Below are 21,426 nucleotides of genomic sequence, written 5' to 3'. Positions count from 1 at the left end.
CGTCAAACACATTTGTAATCAAATTACAGCACATTAATAATTACTCTTCCTTGACTGTCCATTAAAAGTCTGTGAGAGTATTTAAACTGCATCACAGGGGACGACATCAGAAGCGAACGAAATTCGACAAAACTTTACCCTGTCGTGTTAATTCTACCATCTGAGACGGCCCTTACAGGACTCTCTCTAATTAAATTCAGCCCAATGCAAGTACATACACAGAAGCGACACTTCCTAACCTTTTCTAAAATGTCAGTGTTAAGGATGTTTTGTTTGTACTAATTAGCTAACGACTGTGGCCCTGCATTTGAATTTTGAGTAGTGCTGTAATTACAGTTCTGCTGTAAATTTATGTACTAGCAGCTGTTTTATTCTAAGTCATGATATTTATGATCAGCTTTAGAGACTGCAGTATCTCTTTCTCTGTCTAACTGTTCTGTTTCTATAGTGAAGTCTATGGCAGCATGTTAACTAAAATGGAACTCAACTCATTCATTTTAATAGACACATGCATTCAGAGCAATTCTATGATATTCTAATGTAATATACTGCACTACAGTTCAAAAGTTGGGGGTCAGTAAGATTTTTTTGACAGAAATTAATACTTTTATTCAGCAAGGATGCATTAAATTGATCAAGTCACAGTGAAAACATATGCAGTGTTACAAAATATTTTAATTCCAAATAAATGTTGAACTTTCTATTTATCAAATAATCCTGTAAAAAGTATCACAGTTTCTGCAAACGTATTAAGAAGCACAACTTTCAACACTGACAATAAGAAATGTTTCTTGAGTACCAAATCAGCACATTAGAAAGATTTCTGAAGGCTCATGTGACATTGAAGAATGGAGTAATGACTGCTGAAAATTCAGCTTTGCCATCACAGGAATACATTACATTTTAAAATATATTCCAATAGAAAAGAGATATTTAAAATGGTAATATTTCACAATATTTTACTGTACTGATTAAACACATGCAGAAAAAACATAAAAAATCTAACTGAACCCAAACTTTTGAATAGTAGTGTATATTGCACACACAATTTTGGGGGTAAAATGATATGTTTTTAATCATTTAAAACTATTTCCCATGTTTTTTAAGTGTTAAAGGATTAGTTCACTTTCAAATAAAATTTTCCTGATAATTTACTCACCCCCATGTCATCCAAGATGTCCATGTCCTTCTTTCTTCAGTCGAAAAGAAAATAAGGTTTTTGATGAAAGCATTCCAGGATTATTCTCCTTATAGTGGACTTCAATGGACTCCAAACGGTTGAAGGTCAAAATTAGTTTTAGTGCAGCTTCAAAGGGCTTTAAACGATACTAGACGATGAATAAGGGTCTTATCTAGCGCCTTCCGCCTTCCATATTCTTCAAAAAGCTTAAGCTGTATGTCCTACGCCTTCCCTATTCTACTTACGGAAAAAACGGAACTGGCGCCGTGTTCCTTCCGTAAGTTAAATAGGGAAAGGCGTAGGACATACAGCGTAAGCTTTTTGAAGAATACGGAAGGTGGAATGGCGAAGCACTTGCAAGGCGATCATTTGTGTTCATAAAGCATATACATTTGTATTTTTTTAAAGAAAATGACCGATCTTTTCACTAGATAAGACCCATATTCCTCGTCTGGTATCGATTAAAGCCCTTTGAAGCTGCACCAAAACTAACCACTATAAGGAGAATAACCCTGGAATGTTTTCATCAAAAACCTTAATTTCTTTTCGACTGAAGAAAGAAGGACATGGACATCTTGGATGACATGGGGGTGAGTAAATTATCAGGAAATTTTTATTTGAAAGTGGACTAATCCTTTAAATGATGATTTATAAGTATATTTATACATTGCTTTATCTACTAAGCCTTAAAATTTGATGAAACAAGGAATCATAATTAAGTGTCCTACTTTTTAGTGTAACATTCATGTTAAAAGTGCAATTTAAAATGCTGTCTACATAGGTAGCTCATTGGTCACTGTGTTTTTTCCAAATAAGACATGTTTCTGTATCAACATATTTGGAACAACATTCCTGTCCAAAAATTTAGTCCTAAACCTAACCCATAAGTTATCCCTAAAATCTGAGGGAAATAATGGGTGAATAACACTGATGTAGAAGCACCTAACCATGGTTGTAAGGCTAAACTTGACATAAACTGTAAACTTGTCCTTCAAATCTGATTGGTAGATTGGAATGTTGTTCCAGGATCAACAAAGATGTTGATCCAGGAACATGTTGTACTTGGTAAAATCATGTTCACCGTAGCGCATTAGGTAATGGAATAGTCCCTGTTTTCTGTCCCTTATGTGTTTGCTGCTTTGAGAATTAGTAAACATTTGATTATTGGACTCTGACGAGTTGCCATTGTAATGAAGCATTATGGGACATCTTTATTTTCGCATCAGCAGTAATCCAGAGCCCAATCACATTAGCTTTAAGTTTTTACATCAATCTATTGTTTTGTTTCCACACTCTGTTTTCTTAAACCTCCATCTCCCCCTTCCTTCACCCCTCTCTCATCTTTTTCTTGTCTCTCTCTCTCTCTCTCTCTCTCTCTCTCTCTGTTATCCAATCACGTGTTAGATACTTTAATCTTGTAATAGGCAGTATGGAGGAATTACAGAAATCCCAGAAGGGGATGGTTCATTTAAAGGGATGGTTCAGCCAAAAATCATTGCATCACCTTCATGTCATTCCAAACCTGAACAACTTTATTTATTTTGTGATAAGCAGACGCTGTTTCCATAAAATGGTATACTTTTGGTTTAATGGTTTAATATAAAAATAGTGTGAAGTGATTTTCATTAATATCTGCATTTTCACGTAAGGGCTGAAGTGTGTTGTAGGGGCGTGTGTGTGTGTGTGTGTCTGTGTCTGTGTGTGTGTGTATGTGTGTGTGCGCGTGTAAGTCTGATCTACATGTGGTGTTATTGTTCAGGCCGTGGGTGAGCTGTATGTTACACTGGTTCATCACCCTGCTGAGAACTGCCATTATCGTGATCTTGGTACCAGCAGTCTGTCAAAACTCCCCAAGGTGCACTTCTCTCTCTTTCTCTGTCTGAAATGCACACTTTGCACCATTTTCCACAGGATTTGCAGAACAGAGGAAAATACAGCTTACTTTTGTGAAGAAGCTCATATTTTCACTGTATCTGCCGTGAAGTCCAAAAATCTGAGACCACTAGTAAAAAAGGTTCTCAATTTATTGCCAATTCATATATTCAGCATCACAATTAAGTGAAAAAATTACATGAATTTTAGGATTTCTCTTAGTATTTGCTTTGTTTTTGCTTTAATGGCAGCAGCACTCCATTTGTGTAAAATCTGAAGACCATGTTCTCCAGCATATGATTCAAAGAGCATCTTGTGTTTCAATGAATGTAAGAACATCTGCCCGTCTGTACAAAATAGTTCACATTTTTGGTTATTTTTTATTTTATTAGTGACCATAAACCGTTCATCTTAAATATTTCACAAAATGTTTCTAAATCATCTTATTTCTGAATTTTCAGTGTGGTTTAAACCTCACTATCTAAATGAAAACTTAAAGGTTTTTGATTTACTCACCCTCAAGCCAACCAAGGTGTAAATGACTATCTTCTTTCAGACAAACACAATCGGAGATATATTTAAAAATATCCTTGGTCCTCCAAGCGTTGAAGCAAAAAAAATGCATCCATCCATAATCAAGTAATCCATACGGCTCCAGTGGGTTAATAACAGCATTCTGAAGCAAAGCGATGCGTTTTTGTAAGAAAAATATTCATATTTAAAACTTTATAAATTCAAATAACTAGCTTCTGGTGGATGATCGTACGCAGAATGCGCAAGTCGACTTGCGCCAAATGAGTAATCCTCTGACGCGATGCATGAGGCAGGATGTAGGAGTAGCTATTGTAAGCTTAGACGCCTCTCACGGTTCAAAAAAATAGGGCTGTGCAACAAACTCAAGCTCCTCTTCTCTTGTATCAAAATCCTCCGGCATTTCTTAAAGGGCATTTTAATAAAGGCCTTTATTAACCCACTGGAGCCGTATGGATTACTTTTATTATGGATGGATGCATTTTATTTGTGCTTCAAAATGTCCCTTTCACAACCATTCTAAATCTCGGAAGGAGCAGTTTTTAATATTTCTCCGATTGTGTTCGTCTGAAAGAAGATGGTCATATACACCTAGGATGGCTTGAGGGTGAGTAAATGATGGGATAATTTTCATTTTTGGGTGGACTTTAACCAATTGGAATTGAATTGGAGGCATTTATGCCACAAAGTCTAAATAGAAAGCATATAGTCTGGTATGGTTCTTCCTTTCTGTGTCTGCACCAGTATTGTGGATTCGGAAGCTTCATGTTAAGAAGTCGTTTTTCACAGAATATCTTGTCCTCTAAAATTTTTATTTGTGTTGGTGCATATTCAGACAAATTGTGACAAAAGAACCAATGGCGTTTGACATCATTGGCTGCCACAAATAAGTAGCCTATTGTAGGTGAGCAAATATGATGATTGCTTACCTGATTAATACAGCTCTAGTGTACTAAATAAATAATTTTAAAGAAACTGTCTTATTAAATAACTTAAAAGTGGTTATCTACCTTCTTTTGACAGTAACTTGGCACTAGAGACCTGCGCGGGACAGGCAACATAAACACCTGATTGTGTTGCATCTCCATTGCATCTCAGAAATCAACAGATATGTCTGTGATTGGCTACATTGCTCAACACCGCAAACACGAGTTAGAATCTCGCATATACTTGCAACTGATCTTGATTGAACTGATTTTTTGCAATATATAAATAACAATTTATTAGTTTTTAGATATTTTATGTTTAGATATTCTATTTCTATATCATTTGATTCTTCCACAACATGCACAAGAGTAGTGTCTCACCGCACGCGCCCGCGCCCATCAGATCTTGTCCCGCGCCGCACTCTGTTACGTTGGGTCCCGCGGGAGTGCAGGTCTCTACTTGGCACACTACAATTTAAAAAAAAAAAACGCTTCCTCAACACTGGTACGTACTAGTCACATCTGCACTCAAAAGATGTCTGTGCTTTGACATAAACACTAGATCTAGCAATCTAACTATCAGAGCTTGATTCCTTTATCACTTCTAAGTCAGAATGGTTAGCATGTTTTTATTTGTGTGTGTGCGCGTGTGTGTGTGTGCGCGTGTGCGCGTGTGCGTTTTGCGTCGTAGACCTCTCGGCGTGACAGACAGGTGTGTGTGTGATAAACTTATTGCTCAGAGCTGATGGCAGTGACATCTTGTTTTGCTCCCGTAGCGTGAGATGTATCTAGCGTCCGCCGTTATTGCCGGGGTGGCCCGCCGCTCGTATATCATTGCTGTGGCAACCTGCTCGGCCCTGACAGCGGAGGAGGGATTGAGAGGACGCGGCCATTTTGGCGTTTCTACCATGTCACACTGTGGATTAAGAGAACAGATTGGTGCTTTATCAACGAATGCAAATGGGAAACATTAAATAGCTGTCAAAACACTTGATACAGGGAGGTTTGGAAAACACGCATACGCTCAATCACTGAAATCATCCTCTCTCGCGCTCTCACTCACTCTCTGTTTCTCTCTCTCCTTACGCATGCACACACACACACACACAGCTCAAAAGCCCCTCAGAGAGGCAGTCAGGACTGTGTTATTGTGTCTGAGCCGTGATTGCATTAGGATGTCATGGTCACTTTCGTTCTTTTCAGTTCTATCAAGAACTAACGCTATGTAACAAAAGCACCACCACAGAGAGAAACAAACACAAAAACCCAGGTCTCCTTGGATCGCGCGCCAGCAGTTTCTTAAAAATAAAAGCTTCAAACCAAATTGGTTTTTACAGTCTGATGCCAGAAGAGAGCCATTTTGACTTGCATCATGTTTGCTTAAAGAACTTAGTAAAACTTGTTTTTTTATCGTTTGAGAGAACGATAAAGTCAGAATCAAAAATTAACATTCTGCAAGTGTTAAATATAATTTAATATTTGATTCGATACTAAATATAGTTCATCAGTTGGCCAGCAATTTTATTATGCACAACATTATTACTTTGTAAAAAGATCTAATTTTAAGAATGATATTCTGACTCTTGCTGATTTACGTTATTTTAAAGCTGCAGTCCATAAATTTTGCCTCTTTGTCACCATCTCTGTTTGAAACCTGCAATTGCAGTTATTTGCGGAATTATCATTTTTACGTGGGTTGTGCCTCGGCACGACTCAGCGCGGAAGTCTGTACAACATTTGCCTTCATATTTCAGGCATATTTTCTGCAAACATATTTAACAAATTGTTTTACATTTACACCATGTTGATCACTTCATGTGTGGTACACTTGGAATGGAACTTTTTTTTAACCAGATTGTTAATAAAGAGAATGTTAATTAAATTATATTGTAGTTAAGTTTTTAAGTTGACTAGTTAAACAGTAAAAAAAATAAAATAAAAAAAAATCGAAATCGTGAATCGGTCAATCGTTCTGAAAAAATCGAGATTTTATTTTTTTGCCATATCGCCCAGCCCTACTTTGGAAGTATGACCAAAATAAGAATTTTCATCGGAAAATGTCATCTGAACAAGTAACATGTCTGCCACTTTTGTTCTGACGAACTGAGGAAAAAAAAGCATTACAATAAATCGCACTACCAATGGTGATTAAATCTAATGATCTATTAGCTAGGATCACGTCAAACTGTGTAAATTATTATTATTGTTATACTTTTGTTCTCAAATTGTCAGCATTGAGTGACTACGTCTATTTAGTGTATATTAGCGTTACCTGTAGATTTCATTTTCTGTAGCCACTCCGCAGTCCAAAGTCTTTTGCTTTTGACTACGGGTGAATCTCCAGATGTCACTGATGATTGTCATGTGGGCCTTTCTGGATTACAATCCGCCAACAAAATGATAAGTTTAATTATTCCAGCTGCTGTGAGAAAAGGCTATAAATGATCCGCCTCACATGCTATATAGCCTACTAGCTGGGACTCCTTCTTCAGGTAAACAGACGTGACGTAATGATGCAAAGACCAACGGCGGCATGCTCGAATTTCCCGTGGAAACCTACCAGTACCACTCAAATTAGAAAACATTATTACAAGCTTACAATTGTGAATCAAGCTAAGGTAAGGAGATAGTTTTGAACACTGGCTGGTTATGTACTTGCTCAAAAATTTATTTTGGGTCATTTTTAACCAAAAAAAGTTACAGACTGCAGCTTTAATGATTCAAATCAAACTAAAGCAAACAGTTGAGTGAATGTTATTGTTGCTGTTGTCGTTATTATTATTATTATTAGTGGTGAAAATGTAATTGTTCAATTTTGGGTTCATCGTTATTATGATTTGTGGCGAAAATTCAATTGATCAATTTTTTTAATTATCATCATTATTATTATTATTTTGTGACATATTTATAAAGGACTCTTTAATGATGGGCTTTTTTTTCCCCTCTTATGTCTCTAACACCTTTTATTAGTCTTAAAATTTGACAAAACAAACTTTTTAGCATACATATTTAAAGCTGCAGTCCATAACTTTTGGCGCTCTAGCGGTTAATAAACGGAACTGCATGCGTCTTGTGGAAGAACATTGTACCGGAGCTACTTCTCTCTGTTTATGTCTATGACGAGTCACGCAGATACTGAACTACTCCGCAGCAGTGCCGACCCGAACCAGTCTAAAATAGTCAGAATATAAACACTTATTATAGGTGTACCTTAGTGATTCAGGATAAGACAAAAACACGGTTTGGAAAATGGATTCATGATGTACTTGCTCTTTATATAATTTTTGTAAATTTTGAACACAAAATAAGTTACAGACAGCAGCTTTAAAATGTATAATTTTCTTTTCTGCATAAATAGACCAAAACAAAGTCTTTAACAAGCCTTTATTTTCATTCCAAGGGTAGTGTAAGATATTGGTATATCTTACAGATAAGGTATTGTTTTGCTTGGTTGTTCTGAAGTGTGTTTCTTGCTTGTGTGTGAGTGTGTTAAAACTCACACAGATATAGATTATTTTCCATCAGGAACAAACATATGGTCCTCCCCTCAACAACAGTTATCGTTCTATATAAATCAGTCTGCATACCGATGTGACAACGTCCACGAGTCTAAAGAAGCTCTTTTCCACCCGTTCCCATTTGCTCTTTCTCACTCCTTTTCCCTCCCCCCAACTCTTTCTCTCTTTCCTTTCATCTGCGGCTCAGTCGGATGACTATTTTTCCCTTTCATCAGACTGCCATCATGTCAAGCACTCCTGAACATCTGTGATGGTGGCTGGATAAAAGCGTGTGGAGTACGAGTCCAAATGTGTGCGCTTGAATGTGAGCGTGTCACAATTGTGTATTTGCTTGTAAATGTGAATACATTTGTTTGTGGGCGTGCAAAAAATAGCATTAGCACACATTACAGTATGGAACTGCATGGTCCAAAATGTTTGTGCATGTTTGTGAATATGGATGTGTTCACACTCCTACCTGGTGCTCTGTGTGTGGGAGGATTCATTCTAAAAAGAAGCATGAGCACAAAGCATTGGGATGATACAAACAAGACACTGTGCCATTAATTCTTTTATAGAAAATAATGTGCGTTCTGTTTACATGTCTGGAACGAAGAGGAATGGAGGTGGAAGATGGAAAGAGCGCTTTCAGAATCCTTTTAGTATCTCAGTTGTTTCTCCTAGACAGCACTAAAATGAAATTGAGGGCAAATGGAGACTTTTCTCCTATATATTCTTTTACAAATTATTTAATAATTTCAAAAGAGATCTCAGTAATATCCAAAATGGTGCTTTAGATTTACCAAGATGCCAAATAGATTCAAAAAGTTGTCTGATTTTTCCAAAACCAAGTTTTCTATACATCATTTGGTAATTTTCAGCATCATTACTCCAGTTTAGTGTCACATGATCCTTCAGAAATCATTCTAATAGGCTGATTTGGTGCTCAAGTAACATTTCTAATTATTATGAATGTTGAAATCAGTTATGCTGCATAATAGATCTATATACATAATAGTGTATATAGATCTATTATGACATGATTTTAGAAAGGGTTAAATAGTTATTTGTCATTATGTTCCCTATCCCGGTGTCCTAGGTGATGTCAGCCTAAAAGGAATGTTATGTTAGTGGTGGAACATTTTGCTGACAGATTACAAAGGCACAATTTTTAAGGAAAATAACATGCGCTGATGAAGTGTTCACAGTAAGACCAGGAATGTATATTAGAAAAGTACATGTTGACTTTAAGCCTACCGAGCTATGAAAGAAACACTTGAGTGATAAAATTGTCCTCTGGTGTGAGAGAGACAGTGAGAGAAGGAGGGGCGGGTGCGAGGGCTGTGATTTTCTCAGTGTGAGCAGCACACGCAGGCATTTCTCTATTCATTCTAATCAGGATGAATCAGGTATGTTTGCCAGAGGATTACGCACCTGTGCACACACACACACACACACACACACATAAAGTTTCCCAGGGAAGGATTACAAGTCAACAGAAATCTCTATTATGCTTAAGATTTCAGTCAGGGAAAATCGTTTCCAAAATATCCCATCCAATTACGTCTGTGACAGTTTTATTAGTGAGGGAGAGTCTTTGTGTGTGTGTGTGTGTGTGTGTGTGTGTGTGTGTGCGCGCAGTGACAGAAAGAGAAATGGAGAGTGAGCACGAGAGAAACATGAAGAGCGAGGGAGAGGAGTGCTTTAAATCATTGTGTGCTTTGAATCACTGTGGATATTTCAGCTCCTGTCACTCTTGTGTGGCTCTTTTATCCACGAGACACTTTTAGACCCTAAATCTTTCTCCAAATATCCCTGTGTGAAATGGAATTTCACACCCGTACGTGGTCGATTTCATGGGGCATGTCAGAACAGTTTTCCAGTTTTTAATAGCCAGTTTATTATAGATTTACAGTACTTTTATTTGATTTTTGGGCTTTTGACTCTTTATTTGACAGATACAGTGGAGGGTTACAGGTAATTTTGGGGGAGAAAGAGAAGAGAAAGATGAGGAAAGCACAGTATATGTCTCCAGCACAATTTTTTTATTGTTCTTTCTCATCATAATTATATCAATATAATAAAAAAAATAATAATTTCATTCTTTAATGTCATCCATTTTATATTTCTTTGTCATGTAGATTTGTAGTATTTCCATTTTGCACTGTTTCAATTGTATGCAGCAATGCTGTAATTGCGTTGGCAATACAAATGTAAAAATATTTGTCTTGCCAATAAAGCACCTTAAAACTAAAAATGAAGAGAAAGATCTTCATGACTACCGCAGCTCAAGAGTATATGTGCTAACCGGTGTTGGGGGTAATGCATTACAAGTAACGTGAGTTATGTAATCAGATTACTTTTTCAAGTAACTAGTAATCTATTCATTTTAAATTTACAATAAAGTTACATTTTCAATTAAGTAATGCAAGTTACTTTTTCCCATTTGACTGACACCTCCCCTGTCCCCATGTTGAGAGAAATTGTGAGTAAGTGCAGAGTTGTTGTGTGCGCTGTGTAAACATGATGGTTAATGTAGATCCAGACTAAATGTGAGCATGCATTTAGGCTACATCCACACGAAGCCAGAGCTTTCCCTATCCGATCTTTTTTCCCCCTTGTCTCAAGAAATATCTGCTTACACACTGAAACCGACTCAAAACAATGTAGTATACATGCCAGATCAGTATGTGGTGCTGTAATTCTGCCACAGAGATACACTAAAAACGGAGAATAAGACTTGGAGCATGCGCATGAACCTTGCACGCTGCATACAACTTTTGGAAAACTTAGAAATGAAGCTTTATTTTAGTAAAGATAATGGGCTTGGTAGCTTCTACGGAACGAACACAAGCATGTAGTCCGCTATTGTTGTTGTTGCTGTTACGTGACGTAGCGGTGTCTGACTAGGGTCGAGACGTGGGGTGATGACATCATCACTACACATGTACACATGAAAACGCAAGGGTGTTGTTTTCAGATTTATCCATTCTGGGACCCGGTTTCAAAAAATAGCGGTTTCAGGCTCCCAAAATGCCAGGTCCGTCTGGACGAAATGCCAATATGATACAAAATTTTTGCGTATACACCTAAACGCATCTCCTTGTGGATGGGCTCTTACTCATCTCACTTGCGCAAAAACAGTATTCCTTAAAATGAATAAAAAGAAATAAGACTTTCTTTTCCTGCATTTTGGTGTAAAAGGACCTCTACATTTGCCAAATATATATATATATATATATATATATATATATATATATTATTTTTTTTTATCAAAAAACAAGCAAACTCAGCCAAGGTGAGAAAAAGTAACACAGAAGTAAGGTGTAACGCATTACTTTCCATTAAAAAAATTACTAAGTAACGCAATTATTTACTTTTTTAGGGAGTAACGCAATATTGTATATCCCCAACACTGGTGCTAACCATAGCACAGATTTATTTTTTTTATTTTTTATTATTATTATTATTATTATTATTATTATTATTTATGATATTTTATGGTTTTCTTGTATAGAATGGAACAATTTTGGTTTTGAGTACAATCATAAGTGGGTTTAAAAATTAGGTTCAAAAAGATTTTATGAAACAAAAAGCACAGAAATATTGAATGTCTTTTTTCCTTTTACATATCAGATTGATATGAAGTGAGAGCTTTACCCAGAATTCCACAAGATCAGCCTAGTCCAGCTCTTTGTGACAGCAAATGTTCACAGAAACTGACTAAACTGTCACATATATTTCCCATGTTATAGCCAAATAGAATATATAATCACCTACAATTGTCATCCCAGAATTTGCTAAAAACATGAGACCCAGGTCAGTGGAATGGAAAAAAAAACGCAACATCTAGAGATGCATTTTTTTCAAGCTGAACTTCTTTTAACCTAAGAACCTCATATTTAGAAAGCCGTGTCATGTGCGAGATGCTGCAAAAGATGTGAGACGCAAACACAACGGGTCAAACACATCTGTCTAGCGCATGTTGACATAGAAAAGAATGGAAAAATAGCACAGTGAAATGCAAAAACTTGTGTGTACAGCCCCTTAATATTGAAATATTACTTTATTTATAATCAACATTTTTGCCATCTCATCCACCATTTTAAATTTAAGTTTCCGCTTAGATCATTACAGTGAATGTGGGATTCCTGGAAACATGGTGCTGCCTTAGGACAGTCAAAAATGAGGTATTTTAGCAGGCAGCGTAATTAAGTTACCCACCCTTTGCATTGGCAAGCGTGTATGTGGTGCCTGAAAATGTTGCCTCCATTAGCAGCTCACTAGGTTTTGGAACAGAGCAAATATCTGAATATAATGTGAAGCTACAGAGCCCAGAGGAGCTCTCTGTGGTCCTGAAAATTCGTATGCTATTGAGTGTCTACTGGATACTGTCCATGGTGCTGAAATACTCTCCAGGCACCTTCAGCTGCTTTAGGGCAGTTTTCACTTTATCTCTCAGTATCACCGGCTCATATGGTGCTCGTTTGAAAACGTCATCCAACCTGAGAGTGCTTTTGAAAGTGATTGACAGGCCGATTAAGGAAGTGAGTAAGCTTGCTGTCAGGGAGCCCTGGCTGATGTGTCTGATTATAGGAACTCGCAGATAGGTAGCTGTCATCCCAGTGGATTTGCTTGGTTAGACGTTCTTGCTTCACATTGAATAAAACAGGGACTTTTCTCCTAGCGCTGATGCCTAATTCCTGAATGTTTGTTGCAGGGTCACGTGATGGTCTCTCAGCGATGTCTGGAACTCTGCCTCACTTTCTGCAGGAGCCCGATGATGCATACATCGTCAAGAGCAACCCCATCAAACTACATTGCCGTGCCCGGCCCGCCCTCCAGATATTCTTTAAATGCAATGGGGAGTGGGTCCATCAGAACCAGCACACTTCCTTGGAGCACACCGAACTAGGAACCGGTAAATACACACACTCTGTCCTTCTCTTTAATGCACATTCTATCTGTCTTTCAAATACAAACTCCCAGCAGTGCCTGATGGGAGAATGGTGTCCAGAATGTCAAATCCTACAGCAGCAGACATTCAGCTCAACTTCTCCCAGCGTTTCATCTTTCAGTTCGCTCCCCATCAAATAAAGTGTGCTATCTGTAAGAGCTTGAAAGAGACTGATTGTTGCATTTAGTGTTTGCTGGTGCAGATTTTGACAGCTGAAAGGAATGATCCACTGATGCAACACAGTGAAATTTTACTTTTATCTCCCCTGTCGGATCAGTACTTGACCCAGGCGTGAATTGCTGCTTTATATTCAAAAACATTTGAAAGGCAGCCTGGCTTATTTCATGCATGTTTTACCTTTTGTACTTATTTCTTTCATCTTTATCTGTTATTGATAAAAGAGACAACTGTTAGCTGCTGAGACGATTGACAGATTTCAAATGCTACCTGTATTTAAAGCTTTAAAATAGACTGCTAGTGAGGACAAAATCCTCCAGCTAGATCCACAGTAGACCAGGAGTCATTCACTTCCGATGGAGAGTTCAAAGTGCCAGTGTGAATATATTGCATAGTATGCAATCATTGCTTCAATCAACGTGCGTACAGTGAAAAATATCAATACATTTAATCATTTAGCAGATGCTTTTATCCAAAGCGACTTAGAAATTAGGAGAACAACAGAAGCAATCAAATCAACAATAGGGCAACAATTTGCACGTAAGTTAAAAAAGAGAGAGAGAGAATAGTCAGTGTTATTATTAACAGGTCAATTGTTGATGAAAAAGAGCCGTTTCTTGAAAGCGGCTAAAGACTCAGCTGCTCGGGTTGATTTAGGCTATTTCACCAGCAGGGAATAGTCCAGGTAAAGGTCTGTGAAAGTGATATTGTGCCTCTTTAGAGATGACACCACAAGGCGCCGTTCACTTGCAGAATGCAAGCTTCTGGAGGGCACATAAGTCTGAAGTAGTGAGTTTAGGTATGGTGGTGTAGTGGTTGTTCTGTAGGCAAACATAAGTGCCTTGAATTTGATTTGAGCGGCTATTGGCAACCAGTGCAAACTGATGAAGAGAGGTGTGATGTGTGCCCTCTTCTGCTTGTTAAAGACCACTCTCCCTGCTGAAATCTGGATCAGTTGCAGAAATTTGACAGTACATGCTTGGAGGACCTGCCAAGTGAGCATTACAATAGTCCAGTCTGTATAGAACAAGAGCTTGGACAAGGAGTTGTGTAGCATGCTCCGATAGGAAGGGCCTGATCGTCCTAATGTTGTATAAGGCAAATCCGCAGGACCGGGCCATTCTGGAAATGTAAACTGATGTTTAACTGATCGTCAATCACAACTCTGAGGTTCCTGGCTGTCTTGGAAAGAGTTATGGATGACTAACCTAGCTGAATGGATGAAGTGATAGGAGGGCCGAGATTACAAGCAGTTCTGTCTTTGCAAGGTTGAGTTGAAGGTGGTGGTTCTTCATCCAGTTCGAAATGTCTGTCAGGCAGGCTAAGATGCAAGCAGATACCGTCAGATCATCTGGCTGGAATGAGAGGTAGAGTTGTCTGTCATCAGCATAGCAGTGATAGAAAAAGCCATGTTGTAAAACTTGAACCACTGGAGTGTGGTTCCTGAGATGCCCATTGTTGTGAGAGTTGACAGGAGGATCTGGTAGTTAACCGTGTCAAATACAGCAGACCTATCCAGCAAGATGAGTACTAATGATTTGGAAGCTGCTCTTGCCAGTCTCAGAGCTTCAATAATCGATAATATATTAAAATAGAAAAACAGATATTTTATATTGTAATTTATTCTTATGAAGTTAAGACATTGCTCCAGGCTTCAGTGTCACATGATCTTACCCCAAACTGCTCAACAGTAACATAATTCTGACTTCATACATAACCATCTATTTTATATATATATATATAATATATATAACAATCTACTGGACAACAACCAGTCTGGCATCAAAAACGGCCACTCAACCGAGACTGGCTTGCTCTATTTTAATATATTATATGTAGGGTTGCAAAGGGTAAATTTCCTGTAAATTTCCAGAAACTTTCCACGGGAACTTAATCTGGGGAATTTTGGAAATATTCCAATTTGGAAACTTAACAGGAATTTACGGGAATTAATTGGAAATTTTGGGAAATTTATATAAATTTATAATATTTATATAAAATGTATCGTATACAAACATAAATATAAACATTTTGTTTGGCCATAGCATAAAATAAGTTATTTTTCGCATTCATTTCATTCTGATTTAGTAAATACGTAAAATAAATATATTTTTATTGCAGCAATTGTTATGTGTTATTTATTTCAGTGTCACATGATCCTTCAGAAATCATTCTAATATGCTGATTTGATACTCATTGTCAATGTTGGAAACAGTTGTGCTGCTTAATATTTTTTTGGAACCTGTAATACTTTTTTCATGATTCATTGATGAATAAAAAGTTAAAAAAGAACAGCATTTATTCAAAATAGAAATCTTTTTCTAACAATATCACTTTAATATCACTTTTTTTTATCAATTTCACACATCCTTGCTGAATAAAAGTATTAACTTCTTTCAAAAAAGAAAGAAAAAGAAAATTACTGACCCCAAAATTTTGATCGGTAGTGTATATTGTTACAAAAGATTTCTATTTTAAATAAATGCTGTTCTTTACATTTTTATTCATCAAAGAATCCTAAAAAAAAAGTATCACAGGTTATAAAAAAATATTAAGCAGCACAACTGTTTCCAACGATGATAATTGAGTATCAAATTAGCATATTAGAATGACTTCTGAAGGATCATGTGACACTGAAGACTGGAGTAATGATGCTGAAAATTCAGCTTTGCATTACAGGAATAAATTATATTTTAACGTATATTAAAAATACATTAAGAAAACCATTATTTTAAATTGTGGTTATATTTCACAATATTACAGTTTTTTCTGTATTTTTGATCAAATGTGCATGTTATGGACTGGGGGAATGCACAGTGCATGCAGGGGGTGTGGCCTCAATAGCCCTGCAGTAAGTAGTGTGGTGTGTGAATGTGAGTGAGGAATGAGCAGGGTAAAAATTTAACTGAAATTGCATTAAATCTGGTTGTTGTAATCAAAATAATGCTGCAAGATGTTTTTTTTTCAACTACATTTAAGTACCCTGTTATAGGCTAACCTGTAATTTTGCAAATTCCCTGTTTATTCCCATTAATTCTCGTTAATTCCCATATATTCCCATTAATTCCCATATATACCCGTTGATTCCCATGGAAAGTTTCCAGCTTTGAAAATTCCGGAATTTTGCAACCCTAATTATATGTAATTTACTCTTGATCACCAAATCAGCATATTAGAATGATTTCTGAAGGATCATATGGCACTGAAGAATGGAGAAATGGCTTGCCTTAACAGGAATAAATTAAATTTTGTAATATATTAAAATAGAAAAACAGATATGTTAAATTGTAATAATATTTCAGAGTATTAATGCTTATACTGTTTCACCCAAACTTTTGAATGGTAATGTATGTGGTTAGCTATACATTCATCCCACCGTAGTCAATAAGTAGAGGGTTAATATTCTCACTGTTCAATCCATAATAAGATGCAAATAATAACAATACTAATTTGTTTGCAATCAAACTGAATTTCTTTTTTATTACTGCCACTAGGGGGTGTATTGCACATTGTCCATTTATTGCTGTTAAATTAGATTTCATAACAATCAAGTCTCCAAATTCTACATTATGTAATTTAATTTAAAAGAAAATACGTAATCTAGAAATCACTTTATTTTCTATATGATCCTATTGTTGTAATTATGTTACATTTTTGTTAACACGCTACAGTGTGAAACAGGTCTTATGGTGCACATAACAAGGACAACCCCCTGCAGTTACATGGGGTTAAGTGCCTTGCCACAGTCACAATTGTGCTTGGATTGGCCCTTGTGGGGTTTAAACCTACAGCCTTTTGGTTGTCATTCCACATCTTTAACCACTAGGCCACACCACCCTATTGCAAAGTAGAAGGAACTTACTACTTATAAATATAACATCAGCTCACATGCTGAAACCCCCCAGGCTGATCTCGGATCATCTGCTAAAATAAACATCCACCTCAAATGTGATGTTGCATGCACCCAGCTTGCTATCTCAGCTTCCTCTTAGCACACTTACAGAGATCTTCTATCCGTGCCCGGCATTGACCATTGAGTCTCAGCGGGTTGTTGGACTGCCTAATCATCTCTGTACATCTGTGAGGCTCCGTTGATTAAGACCAGGCTCCCTCGGTCCAGCACAGATACGCTCCGATCGCATCTCTCCGGCGGCAAAGCCGATAAATCAAACTCGGAGAGCAGGAGCAGCGGTGTCCTTGGACTGCCTGCGTGCCTGCTTGGATTATTTGTCCTGCTAGGCTGAATGGAATCGCTCACGGATGGATGGTTGGTAAATCTGTCAGTACTTTTGAAGTGATGCACTTTTGTGAAGACTGGTAAAGACTGTAAAATCACAGTACGGGATAGGACGAGGTTGATGCGGTCAAAATGTGTCTTGGAGACAAACATATGGAGATAAATAAACCCATTTTACCTGCCCAGTGTTAATAAAAAAGGGTTTATGTGGATCAGTTGCACTAGTGCTGGACCAAAAATATCACCCAGGGTTTGTTTGTTTGTTCGTGTAATTTCAAGCATTTGTGTTTGGCTCTGATTCCAGAACAAAGAATCACAGGCATTAATAGAGACGTAAAAGGAAAGCTCCGGCTTTACCGCCTCATGTTTGATGAACACTGTCAGGAAGAGCGGCCAGCTTGCAGGTCTGTTTCAGAATTAGCCAGCTCTATTTCCTTCCTGTGGCCAAACACACAGTCACAGCAGAGCTGGCTAACAGGGCCGGACACCACTGAGATTCTCTGGCATATGAACAGTATCATGCAGAACCAGGACAGAGTAATCACCCTACCAACATCATTCAAAGCTCTGTTTGCTACTAATGCAACACTGATGACTGATCATAAACACAAGCTTTAAAACCTGGTACTACAATTGTAATTATTAGTTCAGAATTAGTTCACCCAAAAATAAAAATTGTTATCATTTACTCACCCTCATGTTGTTTCAAACCAGTATGACTCAAATTGTTTCTGTGGAACACAAAAGGAGGAGGTTTGGGATGAGTAAATGATGACAATGTTATTTTATGGCTTCAAAATTGGCATGATAGCTGTGATAGTCTTTTCTCTCTTGTTGTGACGTATATCCGAATATCCGGTTTCTCAAACAAGAAAAAATGATACATGATTTTGTCCAATGGGAATTTTTTGGATTGTTGGATGGTTGTGGTTTGTTATTGCTGTGATCTCACGCCAGTGAAACATATCAACAAAGAAGAGATGTTGTTGCAAGTTGGAGGGGAAGTTAATTTTAATAAAGACTACAAGGGCAAAAAATGTGCACAGGTAAATCATTTGTAATAAGCACTACAATATTTGATACAAAATAATAAAAAAAAAAGGACTGTCCATTTTGATTTCTTGGTGACTTTAAAGGTGCTTTATGTAGGAATGACAGCTAGTGGTTGAAATGGGTACTGCAGTCCAAATTCAAAATATTGTTTGCCCCGCCCCCTCCTCCTCAGACTCGACGCTCTCGCGGCTTGCCAATTTGACGATACGCAACAGAAGCAAGCTCAATTGACATTGGAAGGCGAGGAGACTTACACGCTGTAAGATAATTAGTTGATTTATTGATTTATGATGAGTTGATATCGCGTTTTAATATGCTCCCGTTCATAGAGATTTTTAGATGGATGCTGAGGCTTTTTACGTCGGTTAGAATCTGCGATCTCTGACCCAGTTTGTTCGCTGGCTTCCATGGCTGCAGTTCGCTGCATGTGTTTTCCGCCAACTGGCAACCTGGGGTGGTGAAATACTATTAGGTAAATTGGCAACGTGCAGTCTTGCACAGACCAAAACAAAAACAGACATTCCGACACGGAACGCACTTTTCAAAGTAAAATAGCTGGCTGTAACAATGGTTTTCAGAGAAACGAGTATGTGAACTCAGCATGTTTAATAAATATCTGCAAACATATTATGGTATTTTTATGCTTTAGTACAGTCAAAAACTTACATAGAGCACCTTTAAATTGAAAACGTTACATAGTATGAAGCTCGGTTCTGCCTCAAGTTAAAGGTGGACAAAAAAGGTAATTTTGAAAGAAGATAAAGTTTGAAAGAAGAAATAAAGTCACAATTGAGATATAAAATCACTAGATATAAAGTTCAGTTACTTTATTAATTAATTAATTAATTAATTAATTATTTTTAACTCTGAGATGGAAAAGGTCTTCCATAATGTGTTAAAAAAAATAAATAACTTTGCAAACCTTAAGTTTAACCTTAAATTTCTTTACCGTGTACAAATTTCAGTGTACAAAGTCAAATGTTGCTTTCTACACTTAGTTTCCTCAAAAAAAAAAAAAAAAAAAAATGCATTTGACAGTAAGTAATATTTGAAAGTAAAACTTTATTAAATAACGTTGTGTAATTTTTTTACATTTTCATGTAAGCTGCCATCTATGAACAGGACCATTTGAGAGTCACATCTATTCAGACTACAGTTGTCATGATGTCTTAATTTAATTGTTCCACTCTTTTCTGCACATCTATAAAAACAGAATAGGTGAATATATATATATATATATATATATATATATATATGCTTCTGGTTTTCATTGTGCGTGAGCTAAGAGCACAAAGAATGACAATGAGTGTTTTTTAAGGGTGATTACAGAAGATGGTCTGTGGGCCGATCAGAGCTCAGGTGTGCGACCTTGCAGACACACCTCAGGTGTTGGGGGTTCAATGTGCGGTCAACGATTCATAATTCAGTCATGATGAGTTCACTGAGAGTGTACATCTAACACATTATCACACATTTGTGCATCTGTGCCTGATTAAATGTGCTGGTTTGTTTAATAATTATGAGGACTGCGGTTGCTTTTATGCTGGCACGTCTTGAAAATGTATTTGATAGGTCTTCGTGAGCTGCAGTGCCCGTGAGGTGTCGGTTGCTTGTGTTGCTGGGGTGATAATCATATCATAACTGTAGTCGATAGCAAATGACTGTAGTGTTAAAGGAATTGTTCACCCAAAAATGAAAATTCTGCCATTATTTATTAGTTGTATTCCAGGTCTTAGAAGTTATTTTGAAATCACATCTTTATTCACTGATATCATCTCCTCCATTGAGTTGTTAGCGCAAGAGCAGACAGGTCATCCCTTTGAATCATTTCTTTCCAATGAACCAGTTAATTTGGTTCACAATTTGTACATTTATCAGATGATTCATTGATCTAGTTATAGTGGTTTTTGAGTTCAAATTAAAATGATTTACCACACAACTGCTATTAATAGCATATATTATGCTATTATATTAACTTTTTTTTCATGATTCATTCTCAAATTAGACTAATTTATTCTAGAATTGGAAGTTGAATTGTTCAACTTACTGATTCATTGATCCAGTTACACTGGTTCTTAAGTTAAATTTAAAATTATACAGTTATTTACAACACAACTTTTCTCCTGTAAGTGAGTGAACTTAGGAACTGGATCAATGAATAAATCATTCTTCTGAGTGGGTCCGTTTCTATAAATCAGTTGATGTAGTTCACAAATCAGACTGAATAATTTGTTAATGAATCAGACTGATCAATTCATTCTAGAATTGGAAGTTGGATTGTTCAGTTTACTGATTCATTGATCCAGTTACTGAGGTTCTTGAGTTCAAAATACAAATGTGATTGTCACCCAACTGCTGATTTTTGCTGTGTGAGTGAGTGAGTTGAACTTAAGAACTGAATTTTTTTTTTTTTTTTTAATGAACCACTTAATCCACAAATCAGACCGAATGACTCAATTTTCTGGGTGAACTGTTCCTTTAATGTAGCCCAGAGCTGAAATCATGTGTGTGTGTGTAGATATCCAAAAAACTGAGTGCAATGTTTTCTTTTGGCTGCCACAGGAAGTTCCTTACCAGCCAACGCTCAGCCTGTTGTCATGGCGATGGAAAAGGGGCTGAAAGAGAGCATGAGGGCAGGGCAGAGCAGAGCAACAGTCAGCCAGAGCAGCATAACCCCACTGCTCACTGATCAATACAGATCACACGGCTAAAGCTTCTGATCCTACTACCACTGAGAAAGAAAGACAGACAGACTGGGAGGAAAAAAGAAAAGAGAGAAGAGGAGAGATTTATTAGCAGTGCGATAACGATAGAGATCTGCCAAAAAAGAGATTTAAGGAGTAGAACGGAGCGATGGGCGGAGAAAGATGGAGGGTGAGGGAGAAATGAAAGGGAAAAAGGGTGACATTACGGAGATTTAAGGGGAAGAGGATGAGAGGATGCAAGAAGTGGATGAAAAGACTAGGAGGAAGAGTTAAAGGGGTAGTTTGCTCAAA

At 37.1% G+C, this 21,426-nt stretch overlaps 1 protein-coding gene across 1 annotated transcript in view; it reads left to right on the top strand.

Moving 5' to 3' along the window:
- unc5da (unc-5 netrin receptor Da) overlaps nucleotides 1-21,426 on the top strand; it is a 230,914-nt gene that overhangs the window by 142,954 nt on the left and 66,534 nt on the right. The window contains exon 2 of the mRNA XM_051878075.1: nucleotides 12,727-12,927. Within this exon, the coding sequence (XP_051734035.1) occupies nucleotides 12,727-12,927 (201 nt within the window). The remainder of the gene's footprint in view (nucleotides 1-12,726; nucleotides 12,928-21,426) is intronic.

This window comes from Ctenopharyngodon idella, chromosome 21 (assembly GCF_019924925.1).
Source record: "Ctenopharyngodon idella isolate HZGC_01 chromosome 21, HZGC01, whole genome shotgun sequence".
In the NCBI taxonomy this organism is placed as follows: Eukaryota; Metazoa; Chordata; class Actinopteri; order Cypriniformes; family Xenocyprididae; genus Ctenopharyngodon; species Ctenopharyngodon idella.
Note: the sequence above shows the minus strand (reverse complement) of the source record. Positions and strands in the feature narration are given on the sequence as shown.